Raw genomic sequence first — 20789 nt, 5'->3', positions numbered from 1 at the left:
AATCAACAGGGTCCCACCCAAAAAGAACCACACGTCGATGACTGTCGTTCCCAGCCGCCCTCATCATCCCCTCCTCCCACGAGCACACCCCTCCCATCGACACCCCAGCGCACGAGTCTGCCCGCCCAATAATAGACCGTCTCAGGGGCCTACGGGAGCCACCGCCATTCCTGTCGTTGCCCACCCTCCAAGACACCAGACGGGAGCCTTGAGTCGTTTTCGCCAGCGGGTCCGCCGGCAGAGTCCCACGCCCTGTCCTCCACATCCCCCGGCTACCGTACATTTCAAAATACCCATCCTTCCCCCTTTGGGGCGGCAGTGCTTTGACTTCTTTTCCCTCCCTCGAGCCGCCCACAGTCGCCGCTGCAATTATTGCCGCAGTCCCTGACGCCTCCACGATTTCACCTCGCGCAAAAGACGTGAGCGGTGGCAACAATAAGTTTTGGGTGCTTGCATCACTTGTGACGGAGCTTTTATTTTTATTTTTATTTTTTCTTCTTCTCTTTCCCCTCTCCTGCAGGGCCACCCTACCACCCTGCAACTAATACCTAGCCCTACATAACAACCGGACGCCACCCTCTCGTTGCAGCTCCGTCTTCGTTTCTCATCTTTCTTTATTATCGGCCCCACCGCACACGCCTGTCCACTCGTCAACGGCCTCAAGAGAGGCGCAAGAGTCGGTTAGGTTGAGCTGTGGAGGACGGACCCCAACACACGATCACCCTCTGAATATGGACGGACTCCCAACGCCGGCCACGATGCCCAAGATGGACCGTTCCGACTCATCATCTGGCTCCGAGGTCGACACTCCTCCCCTCGGCCCCACCATCCACGCCCCGGTCCCAATGCGCCCACGGTTGCCGAGCAGGAAAAGCAGCGGCACCATGGTGGTGCCGAGAGACTCGATCGATGCCAGCCAACCTTGCGAAATCGACTTTGAGCCGGGCGATGTCCGAGCCATGAGTCCCAGGAGGACGACCGAAGACATCGAGGCCATGGGGAGAGAGGCCAGAGAGGAGCTCAGGAGGTAAGTTGGCTACGACGGTCCAGCAGTTTTACATCTCGTAACAACAAGGCACATTGGCCTAACGCCCCATCTAGACACGCCAAGGCGCTCCAGGACTCTCTCATCATGATCTTCAACCGCATCGAGGCCGTCAAGGAGGAGCACGACAAGCTGGACAGCAACAACAAGTTCCTGCAAAAGTACATTGGCGACCTCATGAGCACAAGCAAAATCACATCGACTGGCGGTGGGAGGGCCAAGAAATGACGCCAGAGCTGCGAGGCAGCCCTCGCGCCACGATTTCTCCCTGGGCTCCGGGACGATGCTTGGGCGGCCGTTTGCTGAGCCGGTATACGTGCCGCCGCCGCTTCGGCTTGAGCCAGGGATCCACGGGTGGCTGTGTTGCGGACCGAGTCGGACACGACGAGACATTGCGTCATGACGGGGCCGGCATGTCAGCCCATCCTGCAGCTCACGTCGGATGACTTGTGCGACCGGCCCAAGTTGCAATCTGACGACGATCGCCACCGCCGACTCTATCCCATCGAATTACGAACTGGTTCTGGTGAAGGCTCCTGTTCTTGATTGTCGACAAGAACCGATGCCGTAGCTCGCCAGCACCGATTCGCCGCCACCATCCGGCTACTTTATTCCGACTTGCCACAACCCTACCATCTTCCACGAAACACGACATCAATAATCGCACGGGTTCTCGGGGTGAAGAACGCTTTCTGCCACAATCGCCGCCCAAAACAACATTTTATCAATAGATATCACGCGACCCACCCGGGGAAACCACATCGGTCTGGTGCAGTTTATACCCGTATACTATCTTTGGCCCTTTCTTTTACCGGCTGGGTGGAGTTTATTTCTGGGCCGTGCTTGATCTGGCGTGTCCTGCAAGACATTCCATTCTCGGATCAACATCTAGCATGCAACCCCAACATTATGTGGGGGTGTCACGACAGCATTTGCATTTAGGGAGTTTTGGAGGCGTTTATTCACGATTTGTAACACAGGCGTGCATTTTCTTTGGCGGAGTTGTGTTCATTGGGCTATTTCCTACTTTGCGTGTTCGTAAGCAAACAAAAAACTTGACATTGTACGATATGAAATCATCATCAGCCTTGCCGTTGTTGAAATCGCGTGACTATAATCGCATCCAACAGTCTCTATCATGTCCTGCTTCGGCATTCCGGCTTGCATCCGGTACGGGCGCATGATGCGTTCTTGCTCCGTCCCAATCCCAATCCACTGGCTGGACCAAACGTCCCGCATGCCATAACCGTGTTGTCGCTTCGTACCATCTTGGTAGCGAGTGCCTGCTGAAGCCGGCTGCTGCAGGGGCGGCGGCGGATGCGACGTTGTCAGAGTGATGACAGAATTGCCTGATCAGGGGAGGGGGGGGTGCCGCGGGAGGACGGCGGCGGCAGTTTGATTCCGCTCATCTTGTTTTTTTCTCTTTCTGCTGCCAGGAACCCATCGGCGGGTGCTCTGAAGGTGAGATAGACGGGCTAGACCTTGTCTTGACCGTTGGACCGGCAGCCAGTTGCTTCTCCCGCATCACGGTCTTGGTTGGGGGGGGAACATTTTGCTTTTTTTGCGAGTTTATGCGCGATGCATGCTGGGAAGCAATGGGTGGTAATGCACCTCTCCGCCTGATTCGTCGCGATCTTTTTCCACTTCTTTCTTTTTTTCCGGTCGCTTGCATTGGACGAATATCGCATTTCCATGCGCACAGGGATGATGATGAGGTTGCGCCCCACAAATCCAGAATCCCGTTGGACGTTTGTTTGTTGGAGCAACCCTGGGGTTGGCGTGACGTCACATGGCTGGCGCCTTGCCTGCCCCGAGCGAAGCGAGCGGCAGGAACAAAAAAAGCACGGGGCAACCAAACCTGAAGTCGGCATGGCCCAAGCCGCCCCCCCAACATGCATCAGCCGACTCAGAGGCCGACTCGCTCGCCGCCATCCACGGAATCTTCCAGGTGTGTTGATGGTTTTCACAACGACCTGCCAGTCTTCTCTCCCTTGGGGGTCACCCCCTCCCCCAGCTCGATGCGTCCCGATCGTCCCTGTCCGTCTCCGGGGGTCTGCGGTCGGAGTTTATTCTTCCGCAATGACCCTGTTTAGCGTACTTGTCAAAACTCTTTAGCTGGCCGCTACTGCAGCTGGACTGCCGGGTCCTTTGTGGTGCATTTCCCACATGTCTTCATGGCCCTGACGGACGACAGCTGAGGGTCCTCCGGGGTTCGACTGTTCCTTCACTCTCCCCTTCCCAATCCGCCTCACCATCCGGCCAGCCAAAGCATCGTCGTGTCGTATTCGCCCGCGCACTACTGCAGCTTCATTGACCCAATTAGTTCCGTCGCATGCCCCAGTTCGATGCAATAAAACCCAAGGCCAATAAAACCAAACCAATCCGCAACGCCGGTCAGCGTACATACTGCTCGAGTCATGCATGCTTGACTTCGTCGTGGGTCTGACAGCCGAGCTGGGCGTCGCATTTTAGGGGACCACACAACTTCCAAATGGCGGGACGATGACCATTGAGGAGTGGTGGGAGGCAGGGGAGTCCCTCGCACGTCCAACGTCTCCATTGATGCAACCCCAGAAAACTTGGTCCCTGCAGAAAGCCGAACCAGGCAGGGGATTTTAGGGATCTGGCTTTTGTTCCTTGGATTTTTGCTTTCCCCGATTTCTGACCACCAACCCCTTGCCTCAACTGCCTTGCCCCTCCCCGCCTGCGCCATCAAGGAAAAAAAACCTGGAAGTTGTCGTGCGGAGAGATAGGAAATAGGCCCGGCGTATGGGAACAACAGGGCCAATTTCGGGATGCGACCTAGTTGGCGGTTCAGCAAATCCCACGCCGGTCGATTTCCGCCGCCTGTTTTATCCACACCTCTTATTGACACACATTTCATACCTAGGTAGGTAGTTATCTAGGTAGTCTTCTCAGTGGGGAGCCTCGCTGCCGGCAACCAGGATCTGTCGCATGTGGCCCCGGGCCCATAGCTTGAGCATGGGCCATGGGGAAGCCAGAACAAGGGGTGAACGTGGGCGAGGCCCAGCGGAGGCCGGAGGCCCTACCCTACCCTGCCCATCACCGTCACCCTTGTGGTCGATGGTGGATGGCGGATGGCTATGACGCGCTCGGACTCGGCATTCCCCCATTTCCGGCGCCATCGTGTGACTTTGCTCCCTCAACAAATCCCGAACTATCCTCCGATACGGGGCTCTCCCCGACTCGTGGCTGCACATTGGGTATACTCACTGCGCTTCCCTCTTTGGGGATCAAAGCCGACGGCAACAGCGCCAGCGGAGGTGCTTCGCCTCCAAACACAGGTGTCACGATGCCTCCTGCGCCCCCGTGACTCGCGCCGCCACAGCTCGCACACCCCGAAGGAGGCCGGCGAGCCCATTGGGTCTTTCTGATTTTCCCCCTCCCTCAACGCCCCTCGCTGTGCTGTCTGGCCGGAGCTGCTTCCGCCCCTGTCGGGGGCCGGCTTTCACCGCCTGGTTCTGGACCGCACTTGACAACTCGGGGCTAAGCCCACCTCACCACTAGAAAAGGTCCGACGGTTCTGCGTACCGGGATGGTGATGCACCAGCTTTCCTCACCGTGATGTCCTGCCCACGGTTGACTGGCTGTATTCTGGCCAGAAATATTGCTGCCTCTAATATCCTACACTATATGGTCTAAACACGGGCATAGTATGCTGCCAAGCGTCGCGTCAGCCAGCTGCTGTCGACGTTGCCGACGATGGTCATCATACGCTTCGTATATTCATCATCGTCGAGCCAATATCGCTCGCTGAGAAGTGCGAGCGGCTTCCCCCGAGGCCACCATTTTCATCACTCACCCCTTCAAGCCCTCAGCTGATGCACCCAAAATACCTGCCTTGTCGGGCCTTCCCTCTCGGCGTCCACCGTCGAAGCCCCGCCCTGCCTGCTCAACTTCCCTGTTTTTTCTCATGACCCCGTCATGCCCGCTCACACGTCTGCCGCCGCCACCCCCCCTCTTCCACACCCCTGCGACGGCGGCATCCTTTCTCGGGGACATGGCAAGTGCCTTGACCGGAGCTAGCTGCCAATTTCGGCTTGTACCTCGAGGTATCGCGAAGTACCTGGCTTGAGACTATGGAGCGTGCGTCCGGGCTGCCCCGTGGCCATCTCCATAGGTCCCCTCGCCCGCCTTGTGGGTTTGGGCGGAGGGTGGGTCGCAGGTTGCTTGATAGCACTTCTGGCATGGGCTCGCGCTGATTGCCTCTCGGAGTCGGGGGTCGGGACTCGGGGGTTGGTATTTGTCCGGTCCGGGCAGTGCTCTCGCTCGCCGGTTTGGCCTTGGGGTGGGGCCGCGCCACATAGCCACTCGGGATTTGCCCTGAAGAGCGTTTCCAGGGGCCACCGACATCTGCCAGCTGGGGCCGAAGCTGGCGCGGGCACGTCAAGGTGCGCGTCAAGTATCAACAAACCCCTCAGACCAGCCATAAATCTCGGATATCTGCCTTATTTAGCACTGCCGGCTCCGGCCCATCCCACAGGGCGCCCATGCCGATGCGGCGATATTCGGGTAATCCGCCCTCGCCGCCCTCAACCCGCCGCACCAGAACGACGCAGTGCGCCGGCTGCCAGCGGAAGAACAGCCCGCGGTCTATGGGCCCGTCGAGCGCTCGGGAGCTGAGCACGTGCAGCGCGAGCGTCTCTCCGCCGTCTGCAAAGTCACGCTGGTTCTGGAAGCCGGCGTCCTCGAAGCTGGCCCAGCCGCACACGTGGCGCGTGCTCAGGATGGTGCCGCCGCCGCTGGCGGGTGGTGCCAGAGATACCTTCCGGAGGCCAACCCCATCGGTCGTGGCGTATGAGATGGGGACCGGCAGGCGGTCGAGCTCGTGGGGGGTATACTTCTCCCACGCAGTGACGGCTAGCGCGCGGCACCTCAGGCGGATGCGCGTGATGGCCGCGTCGGCCTCGGCGTGCGTGCGGACAACGTCCGGCCCGACAGTGGAGCTTTTATCACCAATTTCTAGGACTTCGCACAGGTTGCTCACTTCCCGAAAACCCCTGAGTATCTTCCACGTCACGGGGCCCTGAAATGACGCCCAGGACCACGAGGGCATGTTTCTGATCCTGGCGGTGGCGCCCGGGAGCGGCCTGTGCTTCTGCTGCCACAGCAGGCTCTGGTGCAGGTTGCTCAGCCACAGCCCGGAGGCGTACAGATCGTGGCCGGGCGTGGCGAGCTGGGCCCTTCGAGCCAGCGAGAACTCGGCCAGCACGCCCGAGAGGGCGAGCAGGCGGTCCTTGGCCGGGAAGCTGAGCTCGAGCGCCGAGTAGGTCTCGACGAGGTCCCACCAAAGGCGCCCGTGCTCCTGCCCCGCGGTCGAGAAATCGACAAGGGCCTTGAGCGCAAACTCGTCGCTTGCGACTCTCCCGGCCGGCCACGCGAGGCACTCACCGTACGAGTTGCGGGGCTGGTCGCTCTGGCACTCTAGGTAGACGCCCAGCCCGGCGAAGTACACGATGCGCCGGCTGAGCATCCACTCCTGGAACATCCAGCCGCGGCTCATCAGCGCGCTGTCGCGCACCTCGGCCTCGAAGCGCGGCGCCACGGGGCTCCGCGGGGAAGACGTAGAACTCGCCCCGCGGGGCCCCAACGCGATCGCGGAAGGGTAGGCGTACTAGCCCCCTCCCGAACTGCCTGCTGCTCGTCCGGCCTGGTTCAAACAGCCCGCCGCCTTCGGCTGCCGCGGCTAGCGTCGCCAGCGAGTCCTGGTAGTAGCCCGCCATGCGGCCGGCCTCGCGCGCCCAGTCGTCCGAGCCCCCCTCGCCCTGGATGATGCATAACGAGTCGATCCACAGGTGGCGGACGCCCAGGCGGCGGGCGACGTCGACGGCGTCCCGGAACGTCTTGGGCAGCCCCGAGGCGGAGAAGCCGTCGGCCCGGGCCGCGCGGTTGAGCGCCGTGGTCTGCGAGAGCGCCGTGTCGGCTCCCCAGCGGTGGCTGAGCGTCGCGTAAGCGCCCGTCTGCCCGGCCGTGTCGGCCAGGCGCAGGGCGTCGCCGTCGCCAAGGGAGCCGACGTCGACGCAGCGCGTAGGGAGCGGGCTGCGCCTGGCGTCGGGCAGCTCGCCGCCCGACAGGGAGCGGCGGCAGCGCTCGTGGCCGCGGCTGCAGGCGTCGAGCCAGTGGCGCACCTCGCGCGCGAAGGTTGTGGACTGCGGGTCGTGTCCGACGTAGCGGCCCGACACTGCCCCGGACGTCCCCGCGTCGCTTTCTGACACGCCCCAGTTAGAATGGGGGAGAAGATTGACGCCCCCCTAGCGCCAATGTCGTCAAGCTTCAAGGGGGAGGATGCGCGCCAGCCGCGTTCCGCCTGCATACCTGGATCAGCGCATACGTTGAGCGTCGCCTGCGACCCCGCAACCGGCTCCAGACCGTCGGCTAGGTACATCGCCGGCGCAAGGAACACGCGCAGGCCATTGATGAGAAGGGCGCCGTCCCGCTGGTGGTCACCGTTTCCGGTGTGCGGCTCAGAGATGGCTTGGATGTATATGCGCATCTGTCGCTCGGATTCGGGGTGTAGCTGGCCCTTGCGGACAGAGGTAACCAGCGGCGAGCAAAAGCGGCACCCCTCTGCGACGTTCTGGCGGGCAATCGTCAGGTCGAGGTTGCCGGTGCGTCCGGGGAGACGGGTCAGCTCGTAGAGGCTGAATCCCTGGCAGAGGCGACAGAGATCCATCGCTTGTCCTTTGGCTGCCTCGGTGACCTTCCATGGTCGCCGTGGGCGTGTGGGAACATGTCCAAACTAGCCGAGGCTGTGCTTATGATCATGGATGGCTCATTTGGATCCAGCAAGCCGTTTTGGCTAGGAGCGGGGTGACTCGAAGCTTGACGCCTAGCCGCCTTGTTTTGCGACACGCCAGTGTTACGGACGGAAAGCGGCTTGCCAAGGGAGCGACGTGTATTGGAGGAATCCAAAAGCTGTGCAACCCCAACGCGCGGCGGCGCGTCGTACCGTGACGTCAAGACAGGGCGGCCTCTCGGGACGGGCCGTGATTAGAAATAACCCTGGTCCCTTATGTCCTCATGACATATCTGCTTCGGCTTTGGACTTGCCTTCCACGAACGAATACTCCAAAATATCGACCCAAATCTCGGCACCCAAATATCTCTCCCCGCATAGCCGATCCCATCGCGTCCGCAACAAACATGTCCCGGTCGCTGCCGCCGCCCTCGGCCTCGCCTTCCTGCTGGTCTGGCCGGAGCTGCTGGCCACGCGCCTCTCGCTCGCGGCCGACCGCGGCATGGACTCGAAGCGCGCGTGGGCCTACGCCGGCCTGGCCCTCTACGCCGCCGGCCTGCTCTCGCTGATTGTCGGCATCGCGACCCCGTGGTCGCTGTTGCAGCCGCCCGGTTTCGACTCGTTCGGCTCGATGGACGGCGGCTTCGCGGGCCTCATCCTCCGCGGGCCCGCGTGTCTCGCGCTCTTCGAGACCCTGCTGGCCGGCCTCACGCTCCCGTACGTCCGCCTGCGGAACCTGCGCGGCCTGGCCCGCGGGAATGACGTGTACCCCGCCGTCAACGGGCCCGCGCTGGTGCAGCAGCCCTATTCCGACGAAAACGAGGAGGCTCGACAGGAGGGGTTGGGGGTGGCATACCAGGATCGCGGATCGCTGGGAGATATTTTTGCTTTCCAGGCTCTAGAGGAGGCTCGACATGAGGAAGGCTCGGGCAGGGCTTGAAGCAGCTTCGGGTCGGAACAATAATGTATCGCGACAAGCAGCCACTCCCACGACCCTCACCTCATCACATCACCCAAACAACTCTTTCCCGAGAGAGGCTACTCATTTCTGGGGGCTTCAGTTGGGCCGCAGCCTTTGGGACATGCCCGGATGGCACCATCAATCAGATGCTGCGCGACAGCCTTTGACTTGGGCCGCGTTGCATCTCGTATTGCAGGCCGCCTTATCGCAAGGCGGGCGTCGTCTTGCTTCTCTCTGGCATCTTCAATGCTGACCCATTCCTGCATTGGTGCGGCAGTGAGATACGGCCTTGTGACCTCCATGTCGAGATACATTATTGGCAACACCCTTTGCTGGCTTGACAGCTCTGGAGCCCGACCCCGGAAAGTATAGGGGTCCTGGCTTGGCGGCGTTGCTGCATGCTTGCTTTCCGGACATCCGCGCTATGCGCAACTGGCGTCAATACTTTCCGGGTAGCCATGTGGTCGAAACAGCTTCGGATTTCTGCGGCGTGGGCATGTTTTATTGGCTCTTTGCGCCTCCATCCCAGGCCATGCTGCCATCCACTGCAGCCTCATACCATGTTGTCTGCTCCCCGGCCCCGCATTCCCCCGCACGTATTGGGACATGTTGCATTTTCGCCATGTGCGAGATGAGTTTCCGTCGCGCTCGTGGCCTCGATCATGTGGATGGACGGCACCCGCGCCGCGCATGAGAGTCCAAGGGAGCGAGAGGCAGCCGCAATCTCTGTCTTTCCACACGCTCGTTGCTCGTTTCGGCCCAGGGTGCTTGAAGTAGCCGGCAAGGAATTTGGACGGCTGCTTCCTGCCCGACCTGCCCCGCGCCCAACTGCCGTCGACGTGTTCCAATGACTGTCCTCAACCTGCAGGAGCCGGAGCCGGGCGCAGGCCTAGCTTGGGTCCCCAACTTGGAGCCCGGCCTAGGTGCCTCTCTTGGGTTGCCTCGCATATTCGCGAATTTGACGGGAGGGAGGTTGATTAGCAAAGGTTCAGGATATGCCCTTCCCATCCGAGGAGTCTCCCGCGATTACGCGAAGGCCAGAGGGTAGTCGCTAGAGGGAGGGTGCGATGGAAGTGTCTCCCTGCAAGAATTGGACCCTTAACCTTATAGTGACCATCTCCCCCAATCCAACTCGCCCAGAAAGCCTAGTAGCCCTCGCATATCATCTTGCCTTCACAGACCACAGTTTTCCGTTCTCATCAAATAATCCACACACTCTGCAATCAACCACCCAATATGACGTCTTCTAACGACACCTACACCATTGGCTGGATCTCGGCCTTGCCCACCGAGCTGACTGCTGCGAAGTTCTTCCTCGATACAACCCCCTCCCTCCCCGAAGCCGTCGACATTCATGACACCAATTCCTACGTCCTGGGGAAGATGGGCCGCCACAACGTTGTGATCGCCTGCTTGCCTGATGGAGAGTACGGAACAACGGCCGCTTCTGTCGTGGCTGCGAATATGCTACGCAGCTTTCCCAACATCCGTTTCGGCTTGATGGTCGGCATCGGAGGCGGCGCGCCATCCGAGAAGAACAACATGCATCTCGGCGATATTGCTGTCAGCAGTCCCGGTAACGGGTATGGCGGCGTGCTCCAGTACGATTTCGGAAAGTCGATCCAGGACCGGACATTTACCATGACGGGGTATTTGAACCAGCCACCACAGGCCCTCCGGACGGCAGTGGCCATTCTGAAGTCCGAGCACGAGGCGTACGGCCACCGTTACGAAGCCCAGATCGCCGAGCATTTGGATGAGAGCCGTCTGACGAAGGCGGCGCGCGCGAAGTACTCCCGTCCAGATGCCACGAGCGATAGGCTGTATCGACCCCTCTACGTGCACGGCAAGGACGAGGCGAGCTGCGGCAAGTGCGGTGACGACCCGAATCATCTAGTTCCGCGACCAAAACGAGAGGAGCCTGAAGACGGGCAAGACTTCGCCGTCATCCATTACGGACTAATAGCCAGCGCCAATCAGCTAATGAAGGACGCTACGGTCCGCGATGGGCTGGCGAGGGACAAGGGCGTCCTTTGCTTTGAAATGGAGGCGGCCGGCCTGATGAACAATTTCCCCTGCCTCGTCATTCGGGGTATTTGCGATTATTCGGATTCCCACAAGAATAAGGGCTGGCAAGGGTTTGCTGCAATGATGGCTGCCGCGTACGCCAAAGAGTTGCTGCTTCAGATTGCGCCTGGCCAAGTTGAGGGGGAGAAGACGGCCAACGAGGTTCTTGGTGTGGGCAAGTGATTTCGGCCCGGCTTTCCCTCTGCTCCGTAGATGTTCATCTACTTACTTATCTGTGGCGGCGAGATAGTGACGAGAATCGAAAAGGGAGTCGACTTGTTGCAGCAGCATGCGCAAGACACAAATGATACGCTCGCATCCCTCAAGTCCCAGTCCAGCATCGCCAAACTAAAGGAGTGGCTATCTCCTGCCGATTCATCCACGAACATCAACCGTGCAAGGGAACTCCGCCATCCCGGAACTGGCGACTGGATCTTGGGAGTGGCCAAGTTCCAGGAGTGGTTCCCTGGATCACACCGCCGACACTTGTGGTTGTATGGCCTTGTGGGATGCGGGAAAACGGTCCTCAGTGCCAGAATCATCGACCACCTCGCGGGTCGTATCGTCCTCACCTTCTTCTTCGACTTTAGCGATTCCAAAAAGCGAACGACCGACGCCATGCTGAGGTCGCTGGTTTTCCAGGCATACACTCATCAACTTCGCATCGGCAAAGATCCTGAAGGGATTCTCCAGGTTTCTGAAGACCAACCGTCCAATACCACCTTGTGGGAGAGCTTGTGCAAGATGCTCATCAATTTGGGGGAGGTCGTCATTCTCTTGGACGCACTGGACGAGTCGACAACCAGAAGCAAATTGATCGATTGGGTCAAGGACGCAGTCGGAATGCGCGAGCTAGAGCGTGTCCGCTTGATCTTCACCAGTCGACCAGAATCCGAATTCCACCAGCACATCCCTTCGATTATTGGCGAGGATAACTGCCTGCCACTCGACGAAACTGCCATCAACCGCGATATCTGCTCCTACGTCCAAGCAAAACTCATCAACGACATATCTTTCAGCAAGAAGGTGCCTGCCGGTGGAGACCTGTCCCGGAATATTGGCCGCGTGGTTGGGGAGGATGCTGGCCCAATGTAAGTCCCTGCCCACGCGTGCCAAAAGCACCTCAACCGTCAGCTAACACCTGTCCAGGTTCCTCTTGGCCTCCTGCCACGTGGAGGAATTGTCCAAGTGCACAAACCCCAGGGCTATTCGGGACTGCCTCCAAAGACTGCCGAAGGACCTTACGCAGATGTACGATCGCGTCATGGAGAACATTCCGCCGCAACTTAAGCAAGATGCCATGCGTCTCCTGCTATTTATAGTCAACTCCGGGAGACCTCTCAGAGTGGGAGAAGCGGGAGATGTGATCGCTACACAGGCCGAAACGGAGCCTCGAGATTTCGACCCCGAGCGCAGACCGTTCAACGCGCATGCCCTCCTCGAATACTGCCCCAGTCTGCTTAGGCTCGAAACCGACCAAATTCAGGGTGAGGCCCTGCAGCTCGCCCATATCTCACTGAAGGACTACCTCGTCGGCCGACCCGATTTCGGGGACCCGGGTGCCAGCATCTCCATAACCTGGACTTGCTTGGCCTATCTTAGGACCATCCAAAGCGACGGGAGCGACATCGACGCCGAGTTTCCGTTCCGAACTGCGGCGTGGGAGTTCTGGAAGCAGCACGGCAGCAGAGCTGAGGTCTCGGATGAAATTGTCGAGGAGTCGGTTAGGCTGCTGCAGGCGAGGGCCACGGCGCCCGTGCTCAAGGAGGTCACGAGACTCCACGGGTTCGACAGTCCGTCGCCACTTATCGCGGCCTGCGCCGGTGGATTCCCAAGGACGATCGAGCGTCTGGTGGAGATGCGGTCCGACCCATTCTCGCTCCGCGATGCTCTAGTGACGGCGTCACAACACGGCCATGGTGATATTGTGCGGCTGCTGCTAGATATGGAGAAGCCTCTTTCGCCATTTACCCTTAGGCTAGCCCTTAGGTCCGCATCGATGCGAGGGCATGAAGATATCGTGCGGTTGCTATTGCAGGCGAGAGGGCTTCGTGGTCCGGAGACTCTTTCAAGCGCCCTGTGCGTCGCATCGAAAAACCGTCGCCGCGAAGGGGTAGTGCGGCTGCTGCTGCTAAAGGCAGAAGAGTTCCCTTGCCCGATAGATGTTTCAAACGCCATTTGCATCGCATCGGCAGAGGGAAACGAGAAGATTTTGCGGTTGCTGCTGGCGGTGGAGGGGCCTCTTCACCAAGGTGCGATTTTGACAGCCCTCTGCTACGCATCTGCCCAAGGCCACGAAAATGTTGTGCGGTTACTGCTGGAGACGCAGCAGCACTTTCAGACAGAGGCGCTTACAGAAGCCATTGGCATCGCATGGGCCAACAGTCACCAAGGTGTCGCGCGACTGCTGCTGGAGGCCAGAAATAGGGCAGAGGAGCTGGCATTTTTCCGCGACATGGAGAGCCCTCAGGCGTGTGAGACCAAAATCAAGACAGGAAAAGTCACAACGGAAAAAGTCACAACGGAAAAAGTCACAACGGAAAAAGGTACAGGGGTAAAAGGGCAACCGGGGAAGGGCAAAACGGGAAAAGCTGACGATAAATTCTCCGATGTAATTCGTGCCGCCCAGAAGTTCAGCCAGCGCCTCGTGCAGAAGTTTGCGTCGTTAGGGTATGGGGAAGTCCCGGACCTGAAGAGGCGAGTGGCTGTTCAGAAGGGGACCAGAAGGACATACTTCGACGGTGACGGATTTTTAACTTTTAAGCCGTAGATGTTGCACAAGTACGCTCGCTCAATGCATCGGTTTTTTTCCCAACTGTCCCTAATATTTCGGCAACATCGATTTTAAACCCGAATTTCCTGCTCCTCGCGTCAGTACGGCTATCGTGTTGATGCAGGTGGTATAGCGCCGCTTGACGACCAATGGCGGGATAGCGAATGTGCTCGAGCTTTTCATTCGTGCCTCTGGTAATCTGGGAAAGACTATGGTGGTACTGGGGTTAATATAACCGTTTTGTCGGCAAAAGGCTCCCGCGATTGCCATGAGTCCGGGTGCTTGGTTCAAATCCAGGGGGCTTTAGCAAGAAAAAAAAAGATAGAAGCGTGAGTGGCTGGCAAAAATGCTTCTAATAAATTGAAGTGGTAAAGGGGTGAGGGCAAGTGGAAACCGAGGTGCCGGTGCACTTTAGGCGGATGCCGATATCACCAACGTCGGTAGTATACGGTGCATCGAGCGCCAATATATGAGATTGAACACGTTGCTTGACTCCAGAGGTGTGCTGGACCCATGGTTGCTCTCCCGACGTATGCCCAGAGGAGCATTCACATTTCTGTGCTGCATTTAATGCTTTCTCGTTTCTAACCGCCGAAAAAAATTGGTGGCCACTTACTGCACCTGCGAGTTGAATCACGATTGAGACAGCTACATCAATGGCACTCCCATCTTTCCTCCAGGCCTCCCTCCTTGTCTTGGCGGCCCAGCTGTCGAGTGTAGCAGCAGCGTCCAGCCATGGCGACGCGGGCATCGCTCAGGAAGGGGTTCAGGTGCCCATGATACCTAAGTACATGGAGAACCTGACAGAAACGGCAACGTTCCACCCCGAGGGATGGTACACACCCAACATTTGCGAGGGAAAATGGTGCCTCTACTCGAGCCGTGAGGTCGGCAACGGCAGGGGGCTGGTGGTGATCACCAGCCACGACAACTTCCAAAAGATCAGGAGGCTGGAAGTGTTTATGAACAAGATGCAAAGCACCCCAGGCCCAGGCGCACCTGGCGTGCCATTCGAGGCGCGAGAGATGCCATCCTCATCAAAAAGCGACAGCCACGCCGAGTCGCCCTTCGAGCTCGTGGCCACGCAGCCCCTGAAGCGCGGAACCAAGCTTATGGAGCTCATGCCCGTCGTCATGGCGCACAAGACCTTCCTCAACGAGACAGACCGGGCGGCGCAGGACCACCTCCTAGAGGCCGCACTCGCCCTGCTCCCGGACAAGACCCGCGAGATTGCCAGGGCCGGCATGGCCAAGTCCCGACACCCCAGCGCGCGGAGCAGCCTCCGCGACGCACTCCTCCTGCACCCCTTCGAGACGGGCACCGGGGCGACGCACTGGGACGGGCCGGGCCACGGGCGCCACCACGCGCTGTACCCTGAGGCGCTGGCGGCGCGCCACGAGTGCCGCGCCAACGTGGCCTGGCACGTCGGCCCAAACCACGAGCTGCACCTGACGGTGGCGCGCCGGACGACCGACCCGGACGAGCCGCTCTCCTTGTCGTTCCTGAACCCCACCCTCCCCCGCGTCGAGCGCGCCGAAGCCGCGCGCCAGCTCTGGGGTACGGCTTGCAGCTGCGACCACTGCGCGTCGGGCGGCGACCTGGACGCGGTGCGGGCGCGCGACGGGCGCCACGCGGAGCTGGCGGCCATCGAGAAGGAGCTCAAGGACATGGACAGCGCGCGCGTCACGACGGGCATGCTGGAGCACTACGTGGCGCTGCTGGGGCGCGACAACATGCACGCGCGCATGGCCGAGGCGTACGAGCTGGTGGCGTACAACTACGCGTACCTCGGGTTCGAGAAGCAGGCGCGCAAGTACGGCGCCCTCGCGGTCCAGGCCGCCGTCATCGAGCAGGGCGCCGATGCAAACGACGTCACGGCCCTGCGCGTGTTTGCGAACAGCGTGACGGAGCACTACTCGTGGCAGCGCAAGGTCAAGAAGAAGCAGGGCTAGGCCGGGGGTTGGTGTGAGGGATGGGTGAGTGGGGACGTCGGGGGAGGCAGGGTTAGGCTAGTATATTGACGAGGTTCGCGACATTAGCCATGACATGTCCCACCATGAACCAAGTGTCTGGCAGCCTGTCGGCGAAGAGCTCGTGATCAGCAGGTTGACGACAAACCCTCCGAGTTTCTTTCAATGATCCTTCCAAGCCATGGAGCAAAGACATGAAGTGGTTGTTTCTTGCGGGACTCGGCTTCATCAAGGAAAGTCGACCACCGGCGAACCATATCGCAGGCCTGGAAACGGGTATAGTTTGAGGGGAGGTAGAATCCCCACACAATGTATTGAAAAAGCCAAAACCACCCTGCCAATGCTCTAACCCGGGTAAAGTGTTACAATCCTCGGATTCTCCGAGATATTTGTCTAGTCGGCCGATTACCCAAAGAAATCCCATGATTGCGTCGATGGTGCCGCCTGTTTACTCCTCGGCCTCCTCGTCGAACGACTCCGGGGCCTCCTCCTGAGACTCCTCGTCGATCGCAGTGTCGCGGGTGACGATGGCGACGTAGGGGACGTCAGCATCGGGGCTGCGAGCCTCGAGGTTGCCGATGGTGTGCACGTCCTCGCGGCCATAGATCTTGGGCGAATTGCCCTTGATGGCGTCGACGGCCATCTTCCCGCAAAGGATGGCTCCGAGGACGCAGACCGCCGCGCCCTCGCCGACCTTCTTGGCCGCGGCCTTGATGGGGTTGGTGCCCTTGGGCGCCGGGTTGGGCTTGGGCACGGCGATACCTTCGAAGGGGGTGGGAGCTGCCATGGCCGGGGCGCCCGTGACAGCGAAGAGGGCCAGGAGAGCGGTGGCGGTGAACTGCATCTTGGCGGTTGTGAGTTTTGTTTTTGGGTGGAAAGACGAAGATTGAAAGATTTGGGTCAGGAGACGTCGAAAGTCGAGCAGATGCAACAAGTCAGGGCCTAGAAGAGCAAGGCAAGGAGAGCAATGACGGGAGGACGAAAGGAAAAAGACGGAAGGAAAGGTAGCAACGAAAGATGAGGATCGGTGATGGAGAGGAAGGGAAAAGAGCACAATGCAGGTAGAGAGGTAGGCCAATGTTATATATGCTTGGAAAGCAACGGTTGACGATCCGTGCGCCTGGTCCGGAGCGATGACTTGCTATCAAAATCATGACTGCTGAATCGGCATTGCCACGGCCGGTATAGCCGATCCCACGCTGCTAGGTACCTAGATGTGTGCATGTCATGTACCGCCGAGGAAAAAGACCTACCAGAGGCAGTCTTGGCGTTGATGAGACCAAATGGGACATGGGCAGGCATATGTGTGAAAAGGAACGGCTGTGGCGTCTCCTTTCTCGCAAGCGAAAGCTTAACGGCGCTCTAGGGGTTACGTGACATGGCAGTGCTGGGGATATCATACGGGGATGCTGGGCTGATACCATCTGCGAGGGAAAGAAAAAGGAAAAACCCGCCTCCCAACAGGGGGGGTTAAAACTGGAGATCACAAGGGCGGCGAAAGGGGGGTCACGTGCTGGCATAAAGTCACTGCCATTGTTGAAGTTGGTGAAAAAAGGAGAGAAATTGAGAAAAGCTTTCAAAGGACGAGAAATTCTTGAAGTCTCGTGACATCCCCCAAGTCACCACGACCTCTGCGATCTCCAGCTTCAACCCCTTATTAACCCCCTGTTACTAGGTGGGTTTTTCCTTTTTCTTTCCCTCGCAGATGGTACTTGGTAGCCAAATTTAGATCACATTGATCGGAACGAGAGACCCCTTGATCTGATGGACCGGAATTTACCGTAGCCTCAGCCACTTGACTTGCTGTTGTGTTCTTTCAGCGCTCCGCAAGACGCCAAGGGTGCAGACCTGTCACACCGCCATCTGCCCAAGGCTTGTGCATCTCGGTGTTCCCAAAGAGATGGGTCAGTCAAGATAGGTCCCATGTTTGTCCTGATGGGAACGATGGTGCTACCGGTCTAACATGTGCATGGTATTCCGCCTCCCCTTCATGCATCCGACTGGCACTAACCCTCCCTCAGCGCCTCAACGAGCAAAACTCGACCGTCTTGCTGCGCCGCGAACGAGGCGAAGTGATTGCCGTCAATGGCAAGCTGCATTTTCCCTAGCCTTGGCAAATAGGCGTATCGCAAGCCTCGCCCCTGCCCGGTCCCTTTGACTCCTCGGAGACCATGTCGGCAGCAGACGTGGGGGTCTAGGCGCACCGCGCTCAGGCGGGGGGGCATCCCGCGGAGACCCGTGACTGCGGTTGTTGGGAAGGATGACGGCTGTGATGTTTTGTGGGGAAATGGCGGGCGTACCGAAAGAAAGGGTGTGGTGTGCTCGGGGATGCAATAAAAATGGAAGAGATACCGAATGGCATCACCAGTTTGGGCATCACCAATAATCAATTTTCGTGGAGGAAATCACGGGTCAGCCCTAGAACAGCCTACGGGCAAATTTTTAAATTCAAAGTTAAATCATCGCAGGAGGTATTTGGGTTACAAAAAACAAAGGCTTTCATCATGGTAATGCAAAGAACAAGGGAAATTTTAGACATCCGGGGCTCTACCCGGCCTCATGGCAACGACGGCAACGATCCCCCGTCCCCCCTCGGCGGCTCCTTCGGCCCGATGATCCTGTCCCAGGCCGCGTGCATGGCCATCTGCTTGAAATCCGTGTCCTGGTACAGCTGCTCCTTGTACCCCCAGACACTGTGCGTCCGCTTGGCCTCCTCCCAGCCGTCCATGCCGTCGTCGGCGGGCTGGTTGTTAATGTCGCTGTTGGCGCCGCGCGCGCCCATGCCGATGCCCGGCACGTAGGCCCACTGGGCAAAGATGCGCTGGCGGACGCTGTAGACCTTGAGCTCGCCGGTCATGGACATGAGGCTCATGGCCAGGTCCACAGGCTCCTCGAGGTTCCACGCCGTGCGCAGCAGCAGCTTGGCCGCCCCGCGCAGCGTCACGGCGTACGCCGTCGGGCAGGCCATGTGGTACGCGCGGAAGACGGCCCGGCGCTCGCGCGTCTGGGCCGGCAGGTTGTCGAACGGGCCCTTGGCCGCGGGCGCGCGCGGGTCCGCGTAGATGCGGTACGGGTCGCCCTCCCTCCACGTGTCGGAGCAGCCGCCGAGGTGCAGCACGTCCCAGGCGCCGCTGCCCGCCATCCAGGGGTCCGACGGGTCCGGGGGTGCAGCGGCGGCCTGGCCTGTAGCCTCAGCGATCAGGTCGCGGAACGGCCCGTTGAGCGTCGCCATGATCTCCTTGAGCCCGACGTCCCACGCGGCGTCCGACTCGAGCACCATCAGGGCCGGGACGCGGTGCTCGACCATGTGCTGCCAGACGTTTGCGTGCGCGCGGTAGCAGGCCTTCTCGCGAATGTTGAGCCGGGCGGGCTGCTCCGTGGGCGGGAGCCCCTGGTCGCGCAGGTCCTCGGCCCGGACGGCGGGGAAGCGCGTGAGCTCGAGGTCGGTGAGGTAGGCCTGGAGGAAGGCCGCGTCGGCGCGGTCGTGGCGGTGCGGCAGGTTCAGGAACTGGATGGACCCGAAGCCCAGCGTGCGGTTCGACGCGGCCGCCCGCGCGGGCCGCTCCCCCTCGCCGCCCATCCCCTGCTGCCCCGCGACGATGGCATACTGGCTCAGCGGGCGCGTCCTCGACTTGCGCTCCTTGGGCTCGGCGATTTCTGGCGCGTATAATGTGAGGTAGCTGAGGAGGACAAAGAGGACAGCTGCGGATGCGATTAATAGGCCCGAAGACAAGCGCGGAGTCAACCTCGTGGTGGAGGCCCTTTTTGATAACATCGAGAACAAAATATCTATGCCCACGCCACTGCGGATATGGTATTCGGTCGTCAGGAGTAAGGAACAAGCACAGGGTATCTGGTTGCGCCTCTGTTCGATGGATGCAATCAAGCTTGCAATCAAGCTCAACGTGCGTGATTTTTACATGGAAAGAAGGAGTATTTTGGCCAAGCTGCACGACGTCCCGTCGCCAGACAAGCGGCTCGTCCTGTGGCTTTTTTACATGCTGCGCATCTGGCCATCCAGCAGGGGTGCTTGTCAAAACTGACGTAGGTATCCCTACTAGAAGAAACCTTCGTCAACATGCTATGCGACGTGATGTACCGGTCCGGGCGGAGAGTATGGAAGGTAGGCTAGGTGGATGTGACCGATACGGCAATAAAATGGAGCCAGGACAGCTAAAAATGGACTCGCGCTAGCGAAAGAACCTTTGGGCAGGGCTCGGCGTGTTTCTTGTTCTGTGCAGACTTCCAGGTCGGGGCAAGGTGACTGCGTCAGGCACCGTTCCAGGTGTCCAGCCTTGGCTAGTCTGAAAACCTAGCCCACGAGAAGGCAGCATCCCTGGCGTAGTAGCAATGGCACCCAGGAGTTAGGGAAATGGAAAGGGATGGGTTTAAGGTTTGTGTCTGTTTTATAGCACGTTGTACTAATACTAGCGAGCGGTGGCAGGTCTGTGACAAAAATGGGGGGTGGTAGTTTGGGTCGGACTCGATATGGAAATGCGGCTGAGGGCTGCACATGATGACGAGCTTCCAACGAGGAGGAGTCGAGTTACAACGACTCCAACTGGCCCTTGATGCACGACCCGGCTCAGGTGGATACTGTCTGTTGTTGCGGAGAGGGGCAGGCTTGGCTTACACAGTGCCACAGTGCATACCACTGCCATGTGTTTGTGCTTCAGTTTTTGCACGGGTCAAGGCTCATCTCTAAGCAACAACCTGGCCGCTGGATAACCCTGAGCTGTTGGGCTGACGTCTGTCATCCATATGCTACCTTCGGCCCGCGAATTGACAGGTTGCACGCTATATCCACGACCGGACAAGAGAAAAGACAAGCGCAGCCAATCTGACCGCCCAAGACATCAGTGCCGTGTCTCCACAGCCGGAGATCGCTTCCATTCTTGGCATGCCCTGCAGACTGGGTGACTGGTTGGATGCACGCAGCCGTAAATGGATATAATTTTGATCCATGCACCGGCCGAAAAAAAAAATCAAGACCGCAAAAAAGGGGCTCCCATTGCCAAATCAATCAACACCACCAAAAAAAACAGCCAACAACTATAATTTATATACAAATTAATGGGCAGTCATTTTGCCTTCGCTTTTTATTATTGGCGAAAAAATCCGAAATGTTTTGGGCGTATTATGGTGCTTTGGTATGTTGCGATTGGATTGATTAAGTTTGTTTTGATCTTTTTTTGCTATAGAGTTTGGGTGGGGCA

General features: G+C 59.1%; 8 protein-coding genes across 8 annotated transcripts; 4 read left to right on the top strand and 4 right to left on the bottom strand.

Annotated features, from left to right (window-relative positions):
- Positions 1–316: 316 nt before the first annotated feature.
- On the top strand, positions 317–2191 carry GGTG_11001 (hypothetical protein). The gene is made up of 2 exons (XM_009228880.1): positions 317–1027; positions 1102–2191. Exons 1-2 carry the CDS (start codon positions 732–734, stop codon positions 1271–1273), a joined length of 468 nt encoding a protein of 155 aa, XP_009227144.1. The 5' UTR covers positions 317–731; the 3' UTR covers positions 1274–2191.
- A 2414-nt stretch (positions 2192–4605) lies between these two features.
- Positions 4606–5236, bottom strand: GGTG_11000 (hypothetical protein). Its single transcript, XM_009228879.1, has one exon. It carries the CDS (start codon positions 5066–5068, stop codon positions 4865–4867), a length of 204 nt encoding a protein of 67 aa, XP_009227143.1. The 5' UTR covers positions 5069–5236; the 3' UTR covers positions 4606–4864.
- A 247-nt stretch (positions 5237–5483) lies between these two features.
- Positions 5484–7838, bottom strand: GGTG_10999 (hypothetical protein; the record flags this gene model as incomplete). Its single annotated transcript, XM_009228878.1, has 3 exons — positions 7398–7838; positions 6698–7317; positions 5484–6615 (listed from the first exon to the last, which is right to left on the bottom strand). The coding sequence occupies exons 1-3, from the start codon at positions 7737–7739 to the stop codon at positions 5484–5486; spliced, it is 2094 nt and encodes a 697-aa protein (XP_009227142.1). The 5' UTR covers positions 7740–7838.
- GGTG_10998 (hypothetical protein) lies at positions 7797–8742 on the top strand (the record flags this gene model as incomplete). Its single annotated transcript, XM_009228877.1, has 2 exons — positions 7797–7858; positions 8184–8742. The coding sequence occupies 2 exons, from the start codon at positions 7797–7799 to the stop codon at positions 8740–8742; spliced, it is 621 nt and encodes a 206-aa protein (XP_009227141.1).
- Positions 8743–9669: 927 nt separating this feature from the next.
- GGTG_10997 (hypothetical protein) lies at positions 9670–13652 on the top strand. The gene is made up of 3 exons (XM_009228876.1): positions 9670–11005; positions 11081–11921; positions 11980–13652. The coding sequence occupies exons 1-3, from the start codon at positions 10000–10002 to the stop codon at positions 13598–13600; spliced, it is 3468 nt and encodes a 1155-aa protein (XP_009227140.1). The 5' UTR covers positions 9670–9999; the 3' UTR covers positions 13601–13652.
- A 607-nt stretch (positions 13653–14259) lies between these two features.
- Positions 14260–15555, top strand: GGTG_10996 (hypothetical protein; the record flags this gene model as incomplete). Its single annotated transcript, XM_009228875.1, has 1 exon — positions 14260–15555. One exon carries the CDS (start codon positions 14260–14262, stop codon positions 15553–15555), a length of 1296 nt encoding a protein of 431 aa, XP_009227139.1.
- Positions 15556–16021: 466 nt separating this feature from the next.
- Positions 16022–16993, bottom strand: GGTG_10995 (hypothetical protein; the record flags this gene model as incomplete). Its single annotated transcript, XM_009228874.1, has 2 exons — positions 16827–16993; positions 16022–16417 (listed from the first exon to the last, which is right to left on the bottom strand). The coding sequence occupies exons 1-2, from the start codon at positions 16971–16973 to the stop codon at positions 16022–16024; spliced, it is 543 nt and encodes a 180-aa protein (XP_009227138.1). The 5' UTR covers positions 16974–16993.
- Positions 16994–17978: 985 nt separating this feature from the next.
- On the bottom strand, positions 17979–19582 carry GGTG_10994 (hypothetical protein; the record flags this gene model as incomplete). Its single annotated transcript, XM_009228873.1, has 2 exons — positions 17979–19376; positions 19572–19582. The coding sequence occupies 2 exons, from the start codon at positions 19580–19582 to the stop codon at positions 18131–18133; spliced, it is 1257 nt and encodes a 418-aa protein (XP_009227137.1). The 3' UTR covers positions 17979–18130.
- Between the last annotated feature and the right edge of the window lie 1207 nt (positions 19583–20789).

This window comes from Gaeumannomyces tritici (assembly GCF_000145635.1).
Source record: "Gaeumannomyces tritici R3-111a-1 unplaced genomic scaffold supercont2.6, whole genome shotgun sequence".
NCBI lineage: Eukaryota > Fungi > Ascomycota > Sordariomycetes > Magnaporthales > Magnaporthaceae > Gaeumannomyces > Gaeumannomyces tritici.
Note: the sequence above shows the minus strand (reverse complement) of the source record. Positions and strands in the feature narration are given on the sequence as shown.